At 41.6% G+C, this 9,203-nt stretch overlaps 1 protein-coding gene across 1 annotated transcript in view; it reads left to right on the top strand.

Annotated features, from left to right (window-relative positions):
• Positions 1-8,335, top strand: part of LOC138973672 (carbohydrate sulfotransferase 5-like) — a 20,891-nt gene extending 12,556 nt beyond the window's left edge. The window contains exons 3-5 of the mRNA XM_070346404.1: positions 3,370-3,498; positions 5,875-6,058; positions 6,482-8,335. Of these exons, the coding sequence (XP_070202505.1) occupies positions 3,370-3,498; positions 5,875-6,058; positions 6,482-7,307 (1,139 nt within the window). The 3' untranslated portion in view covers positions 7,308-8,335. The remainder of the gene's footprint in view (positions 1-3,369; positions 3,499-5,874; positions 6,059-6,481) is intronic.
• Positions 8,336-9,203: the final 868 nt, after the last annotated feature.

Raw genomic sequence — 9,203 nt, 5'->3', positions numbered from 1 at the left:
TATTTATTCATTTATTTTTTTTAATTCTTGTTAACTATTGTTTATTATGAACGTTTTAATGTTTTGACTTACTTGACTTATTCCTGTAGACTCCCTGTGGAGCATAGGGCTAATGTTTTATTTTACTCTAATAATTTTTTAATTGTGTAAAATAAATTAATAATTTTTTTTTTTTAAATCCACGTGCACAAGACACAAACTTTCATACTGGGGGAGCGAGCCAGTCTGAAGAGTACTCGGGTCCAGCGCTAGCGTTTTTTTATTAATTTTCAGAGCTTGTTTTTAATCCAAATATAACATATTTATATGTTTTTGGAATCAGAAAATGATGGAAAATAAGATAAACGTACATTTGGATCGTTTTTTAAACGTCGCGATATAACCTTCGGGGTTGAAAACGACGTTAAACACCAAATAAAGAAAAAGAATCGTTTTTTAAAAAAAATATTGTTTTTACAATTTTCAGATTTTTAATGACCAAAGTCATTAATTAATTTTTAAGCCACCAAGCTGAAATGCAATACCGAAGTCCGGGCTTTGTGTTCTCTCTCCTGTCCTTTTTTCCATTTACACAAACAACATGCTTTTAAATGATCCAGTTCTAGCCCTCATTAAATATGCAGACGACATGGCCCTCGTTGGGCGTCTGAAGGACGACGAAACTTTGTCAAAGTATTTTACCCAAGTTGATCTTCTGAATGAATGGTTCAAGTCCAGTTTCTTGCAGTTGAATGTAGGCAAAACAAAAGAAATGATTTTTGGAGGAAAGAGTGATAATTGTGGTCCCCAAAAAGTGAGAATAAGCGACAAGGAAGTTGAACTTGTGGAAACCTTCAAATATCTTGGGGTTTCAATTGACAATAAGCTGACTTTTAGTGATCATGTTCATGCTGTTTATAAGAAAGCTCAGCAGCGACTTTTTCTTCTCAGGAAGCTTAAATATTTTAATGTCAATCAAAGTGTTATGGAACTTGTGTATCGCAGTTTGATTGAAAGCATACTGACTTTTAACATTGTGACATGGTATGGTACCACAAATGTTAAAAACAAAGCTAAACTCCACCGCATTGTTGCGACGGCTAGCAAGCTTGTTGGGCAACCCCAACGACAGCTGACCAGTCTCTACGAAGCTGCCATTGAGCGGAAAGCTCTCAAAATTGTCCGTGATCCGATCCATCCTCTCAACCCCTGTTTCGAAATTCTCCCTTCAGGTAAACGTTATAAGGTCCCTTTGGCACGCAAAAACCAGTTTAAAAAGTCATTCCTGCCTTCTGCAGTCACCATTTTAAATTCTTCTCGCATCACGTAGAGGCTGGTCGGCTGGGGGAAAAACAAACAATGTGTACATGTGAAGGTGTGTGGGAAATATTTGTAATGTGATTACTCGGCTGTGAAACCCAACTCCTGTGATATGAGAGGGTAAATTTACATAGTGCAATATCATATTTGATTGTATCCCTTTTATGTTTTATGTTTTATGTGTGTCGTCCTATACAATTGTTGTTATAATCGTTTACAGGCAGACAGGGTGTGCCGAAGAAAAATTTCCATTTTTATGTAATATTTTAATGGACAATAAAGTGCTGTTATTGTTATTGTTATTGTTATTACTTGACCAAAATTTCAACCAATTTGGTTGAAAAATGAGAGCGTGACAGTGCCGCCTCAACTTTCACAAAAAGCCGGATATGACGTCATCAAAGACATTTATTAAAAAAATGAAAAATAACGTCTGGGGATATCATACCCAGGAACTATCATGTCAAATTTCATAAAGATCTGTCCAGTAGTTTAGTCTGAATCGCTCTACACACACACACACACACACACACACACACACACACACACACACACACACACACACACACACATACACCACGACCCTCGTCTCGATTCCCCCCTCTACGTTAAAACATTTAGTCAAAACTTGACTAAATGTAAAAAGGATGGAGATAGAGAGATATAGAGAGAGTGTGTGCGTGCGTGCGTGCGTGCGTGTGTATGTGTATGTGTGTGTGTGTGTGTGTGTGTGTGTGTGCGCGCCTCAAAGCGTGTGAAATCATCAAACGAACTAAGTTTTTATTAAACATAAAATAAACCGAATTGCTCGTGTTTTTGTACGAACAACAGCTGTGATTTCATAAAAGCGATGTTGCACTATGAGGAGTCAGTCAGGCATGAACATCAACATCTGCGGCTTATAGCAATCGACAACGAGAAAGGAAAACTACTGAAACAGTTTTTAGAAATTATGTAGCTAGGTTATGATAGCGCCAGCCAACGCAACATTGAACAGCTTGTACTTATCTCCGCAGGCACATACGTGTATATGTCGTTGGGATATTTTCTCTTATGCATTTATATTTTTTGTTGGGCACAAGTCACGTTGTGGAGACACTCGGAGAGACCAATAATGAAAATACTGGGCAAAAGAGATAGGGGAAGAGAGCAAGACAGAGAGAGAGGGAGGTAGAGGGGGAAGAGAGAGAGAGAGGGGGAAGAGAGAGAGAGACAGAGAGAGAGAGAGAATTGAATTGATTTGAACTTTATTTTACAAGGATTAAGATTTAAGGCTGAGAGAGAGAGAGAGAGAGAGAGAGAGAGAGAGAGAGAGAGAGAGAGAGAGAGAGAGAGAGAGAGAGAGAGAGAGAGAGAGAAAGAAAAAAAGAGAGAGAAAGAGAGAGAGAGAGAGGGACACAGACATACAGACAAGCAGACAAAAATCAGGATGAGAGAGTGTGTGAGTGTGTGTGTGGGGGTGCATGCATGCGTGTGTGTGTGTGTGTGTGTGTGTGTGTGTGGGTATGTGTGTATGGGAACACGTTTGCCCCAAATTTGCATTTTCTCTGATAATAAATTGGCAGAAAGCAGTAAATCCACTTCCTTTTTCACAGCCAGACCAAAGTAAAATGGCAGAAAGCAGTAACTGAGTCCATTACTGCCTTTAGCTACTTTTTACACCCCCGGTATAGGGGTGTGTATAGGTTTCGTTTTAACAAGATTTAAGTTGGGGCATAATTTGGCAGAAAGCAGTATGTCCTGTTACTGCCTTTTACCATTATTTTTAAGTGAATGAGTTTTGTGTATTAATTTGGCAAAATACAGAATCAGACGACGAAATGCGACAACGAATCATTATTTCTAAGTGATGAATCAAATGTGGGTTTTGATATTCATAACAGCAACGCAAAACACTGCCCTGCATTTCATCAGTAAAAAAAGATATAATTTAAAGCTTTACATTTCAATACATAGATTCAAAGAGACAAAACATGATTTTCTCGAAACTATGTGTCATGGACTTGCTACCTTCTGCTTTACACGGCAGAATTCCAGATGCCACGTGCTAATAACAATATTGTGTTACAGATTATATACATAAGAATTCGCCGCGGAAGCCTGTTTCGAACTCTAGTCGTCTCGTGCGTTTCTCTGAAACAATTCCACACACTCACAATCAACAGTCGCCTAGCCTGGACATAGCGCAGCTTCCAGTGGGTCAGTCATTTTCAGACATATTCAGATGTAATCCTCTGAATAGAGAACATCATATATCTTCTCTATATGAATGAACGTCTAGATCTATTTAGTTGAAATACCCTGAATTGATAACATCATGTCATCTCTGTGTGGATGTCTAGGCATATTAGATGTAACCACCTGAATAGAAAACATGAAATCTCTGTGCGAATGTCAAGATATAGTAAGACGTACTCACCTGCATAGAAGACATGAAATCATGTCATCTCTGTTTGGACGTCTAGGCATATTAGATGTAACTACCTGAATAGAAAACATGAAATCTCTATGTGAATGTCAAGATATATTAAGACGTAATCACCTGCATAGAAGACATGAAATCATGTCATCTCTGTGTGGACGTCTAGGCATATTAGATGCAACTACCTGAATAGAAAACATGAAATCTCTATGTGAATGTCAAGATATATTAAGACGTAATCACCTGCATAGAAGACATGAAATCATGTCATCTCTGTGTGGACGTCTAGGCATATTAGATGTAACTACCTGAATAGAAAACATGAAATCTCTATGTGAATGTCAAGATATATTAAGACGTAATCACCTGCATAGAAGACATGAAATCATGTCATCTCTGTGTGGACGTCTAGGCATATTAGATGTAACCACCTGAATAGAAAACATGAAATCTCTATGTGAATGTCAAGATATATTAAGACGTAATCACCTGCATAGAAGACATGAAATCATGTCATCTCTGTGTGGACGTCTAGGCATATTAGATGTAACTACCTGAATAGAAAACATGAAATCTCTATGTGAATGTCAAGATATATTAAGACGTAATCACCTGCATAGAAGACATGAAATCATGTCATGTCTGTGTGGACGTCTAGGCATATTAGATGTAACCACCTGAATAGAAGACATGAAATTTCTATGTGCATGTCTAGACATATTAAGATGTCATCACCTGAATGCATAACATCAGGTCATATCTTTGTGAGTGAATGTCCAGATGTATTTAGTCGTAATCATTTAGAACATAATTAACGTTTTAGTTTTTTTTCTCAACTATTGTTGAAGCCAAAGATGTGAAACTGTGCCAAATGTTAGGATTTTTATGACCACCCAACATGACCTAAAGTCTGGTTAACCCTCGTCAAATCTCAAAATTACAGCAGGGTTACGTTTCGGTCATAAAATGAAATTGTTTTTATTTCTTGAAAACTGTTGAAGCTACAGCTGTGACACGTCACTAACCTCCAGGGTCTGATCAGTCACCGTCAGACATGAACCAGGAGGTTTAAACAGTGTTTTATTCAGATACAAGTGTACCAAGCCATGGAATGTATAGTATAACAAAGGAGCACACCATGAATCAGGTCTGGTTGACCCAAGACCAGGCCATTAAACCGCAAACAGTGTGTGAGCCATCAACCAGAAACAATGTTCAAGCAATCAAGCTGTCACCACTGTTAAAGCCACCAACCCGCCAATAGACGAATTCCGAAAATAACTCTGTCGGGTTTGTACGGGTTGTGGAACAGTGGTCTTGTCTTGCCAAATTGAAGACTGACTGGGCGGAGATGTAGCTCAGTCGGCAGCACGCTGGATTTGTCTCCAGTTGGCCGCTGTCAGCGTGAGTTCATCCCCACGTTCGGCGAGAGATTTATTTCTCAGAGTCAACTGTGTGTGCAGACTCTCCTCGGTGTCCGAACACCCCCGTGTGTACACGCAAGCACAAGACCAAGTGCGCACGAAAAAGATCCTGTAATCCATGTCAGAGTTCGGTGGGTTATAGAAACACGAACATACCGAGCATGCTTCCTCCGAAAACGGCGTATGGCTGCCTAAATGGCGGGGTAAAAAACGGTCATACACGTAAAATTCCACTCGTGCAAAAAACACACACGAGTGTACGTGGGAGTTTCAGCCCACGAACGCAGAAGAAGAAGAAGAAGAAGACTGGCAATGGAGGGACCATTCACTAGTGAGGGGTGTGTACATGTTTCCGGCACACCCCTCCCTACAGGTGAACCAGACCTGATTCATGGTGTGCTCCTTTGTTATACTATACAGTCCATGGCTTGGTAAACTTGTATCTGAATAAAATACTGTTTAAACCTCCTGGATCATGCCTGACGGTGTTCACGGACCCTGGAGGATAGTGACGTGTCACAGCTGTAGCTTCAACAGTTTTCACTGATTGGCCCCTCCATTGTTTGTCTCTAACTTGGCAAGAAAGGGTACGTCACTCTTCCACAGTCCATACAAAACCGACAGAGTTATTTCCGAAAATAGATTATTGATAATTTTCATTGTGGAAAACATGTTTGTTTTTTTTGTTTTTTTTTGGCAAACATGCTGACCACACCCATTCTGCTCCAGACATCAAGCCGCCGACAACGACCAGGGTGAAGATCCTCATTGTGACCTACATGCGAAGTGGGTCCACGTTCACGGGTGACATCTACGACTCCCATCCTGGCGTGTTCTACGTGTTCGAACCTCTTCACGCGCTGAGCAAGACAGATACGACCAGGTCTCTCCACTTCTGGGACAATGATACCCTGTGAGTGTGCAGGATGAGGCGGGAGGGGAGACGGAATGGTGGTGTTGGTGTTGTATGTTTGCGTGTTTGTGTTTGTGTGTGTGTGTGTATGTGTGTGTGTGTGTGTGCGTGTGTGTGTGTGTGTGTGTGTGTGTGTGTGTGTGTGTGTGTGTGTGTGTGTGTGTGTTTACAGCCCATCGTCAACTTTTAAACTCACGGAGGAGCATGTTCAGATAAAAACAATAAATACATCATCAGTGTCTTAAACGATATTTGGAGCAAAATTGTTAAATGTTTTACACTACTTACATTTAACATGGTCCGTGTAATTCACAATGTTCATAGCAAGAACGAAATCTTAAAAAAACAAAAATGTGTAAATGTCGGGACTCAAAAAGTTGACCAGCATCGTAGTCTGTGGCTGTCTTGTCCTATGTTTCACAGGAAGACATCAAACATGACCTACGAGGATTTTGCGAGGGTTAAAGACAACGTGATCAAGGGCTACTTCAACTGCAGCTTCAGAGCAATGTACCCCAATGTTCTGACGGACTATTTTCAGTTACTTGGAAGGAAGACATTACAATTCAAGAACTGCGTTTTGACACATCCAGGTATACTCGGACCTCTCCGGTGCTTGCCTCTCTTGCAACGTCTGTGCTTCCAATCAAACGTGACAGTTATCAAATCTCTACGTTACTCTCTTGAAGAGGCCTTTGCCCTGATGAGAAAAGACCCGAAGGTCAAGGTCATCCATTTGCTCAGAGACCCTCGCGGAACCCTGATCTCGCAGCTAAAGTTTTCACGGCTCGCTGGTTCCTCTCGTCTTGCACATTTTCAGACATTCTGCCGTAAAGTGGAACAGAATCTCACCCTCAGCGAAGAGGCGAGGCAACAGTTCCCTGGAAGAGTGCTTCGTGTCCGCTACGAAGACATTGCCCTGGATCCCTTTCGATACGCCAAAATACTTCTGGGTTTCGCAGGATTAAAAATGGCTCCCGAGCAGGAGAAGCACTTGCTGCAGATCACGAGATCGTCGCCCAAAACGCAGTGCAAGAACTGTATCAGCGTGCGCACCACAAACTCTAGCGCAGAAGCCTTCGCGTGGAGGAAGGTGTGTGAGCTGAACACAACAGAGAAGATTGATGAGTATTGTTCCAACGTGTACAGAATCGCTGGCTATCTTCCGTTGGCCATTGAGTCGCAGCTCCGGGACTTGACACAACCGTCTATGCTGCCCGCGGGTTTCGTGCCTGGCTTTTGGAACTGAACTGAGACAGCACTATAACGTCTATGTTTCGTGCCTGTCTTTTTTACATTTAGTCAAGTTTTGACTAAATGTTTTAACATCGAGGGGGAATCGAAACGAGGGTCGTGGTGTATGTGTGTGCGTGTGTGCGTGCGTGTGTGCGTGCGTGTAGAGCGATTCAGACCAAACTACTGGACCGATCTTTATGAAAATTGACATGAGAGTTCCTGAATATGATATCCCCGAATGTTTTTTTTCATTTTTTTGATAAATGTCTTTGATGACGTCATATCCGGCTTTTCGTGAAAGTTGAGGCGGCACTGTCCCGCTCTCATTTTTCAACCAAATTGGTTGAAATTTTGATCAAGTAGTCTTCGACGAAGCCCGGACTTCGGTATTGCATTTCAGCTTGGTGGCTTAAAAATTAATTAATGACTTTGGTCATTAAAAATCTGAAAATTGTAAAAAAAAATTATTTTTTTCTAAAACGATCCAAATTTACGTTCATCTTATTCTCCATCATTTGCTGATTCCAAAAACATATCAATATGTTATATTCGGATTAAAAACAAGCTCTGAAAATTAAATATATAAAAATTATTATCAAAATTAAATTTTTGAAATCAATTTAAAAACACTTTCATCTTATTCCTTGTCGGTTCCTGATTCCAAAAACATATAGATATGATATGTTTGGATTAAAAACACGCTCAGAAAGTTAAAACAAAGAGAGGTACAGAAAAGCGTGCTATCCTTCTCAGCGCAAGTACTACCCCGCTCTTCCTGTCAATTTCACTGCCTTTGCCGTGCGCGGTGGACTGACGATGCTACGAGTATACGGTCTTGCTGCGTTGCATTGCGCTCAGTTTCATTCTGTGAGTTCGACAGCTACTTGACTAAATGTTGTATTTTCGCCTTACGCGACTTGTTTTTTTTAACGGAGACTGGACTGTACTGTCTATGTTACCGTCGTTATCTGTGCCATCCTTTAAGAACTGAGGCTGCACTGTGCCGTGCATGTTATAATCGGGTTATGTGCCATCTGTTTTAAATTGAGACTAAACTGTACACACACACACACACGCACAAACACACGCACACACACACACACACACACACACACACACACACAAACGCGCGCGCACTTACGAACGCACGCACACACACACACACACACATACACATACACACACACACACACGCGCGCGCACTTACGAACGCACACACGCACACACACGCACACGCACACACGCACACACACAAACACACACACATATGCACACACACACACACATACACACACACGCGCGCGTACGCACGCACGCACACACGCACACACACAAAAAACACACACACGCACACACACACACGTACGCCCACACACACTCATACACACACCCACACACACACGCGCGCACTTACGAACGCACACACGCACACACATACAAACACACACACACACACACACACACACACACACACACACACACATATTATATTGATCACAGTTCAAGTTTGTAGTTCAGTAATTGTGTGTTGTTAACCGTTATGTGCGTGTGTATGTTTGTGTGTGTGTATGTTTGTGTGTGTGTATGTGTGTGTGTGTGTTTGTGTGTGTGTGTGTGTGTGTGTGCGTGCGCGTGCGTGCGTGCGTGTAAGTGCGCATGTATGTGTGTGTGTGTGTGCGTGCGTGCGTGTGTGTCTCTCTCTCTCTCTCTCTCTCTCTCTCTCTCTCTCTCTCTCTCTCTCTCTCTCTCTCTCTCTCTCTCTCTCTCTCTCTCTCTCTCTCTCTCTCTCTCTCTCTCTCTTCCGTATGCAGGGAAACAACTTTTCCCGTCAACGCCCGCAGTGAGAAATATTACATCAACAGTTCTTTCCCTTACACTGCCTGCTAGCAATGTTTTCCATATTTGCCCA

This window comes from Littorina saxatilis, linkage group LG8 (genome assembly GCF_037325665.1).
Source record: "Littorina saxatilis isolate snail1 linkage group LG8, US_GU_Lsax_2.0, whole genome shotgun sequence".
NCBI classification, from domain to species: Eukaryota; Metazoa; Mollusca; class Gastropoda; order Littorinimorpha; family Littorinidae; genus Littorina; species Littorina saxatilis.
This window is presented reverse-complemented; position numbering and strand designations above follow the sequence as displayed.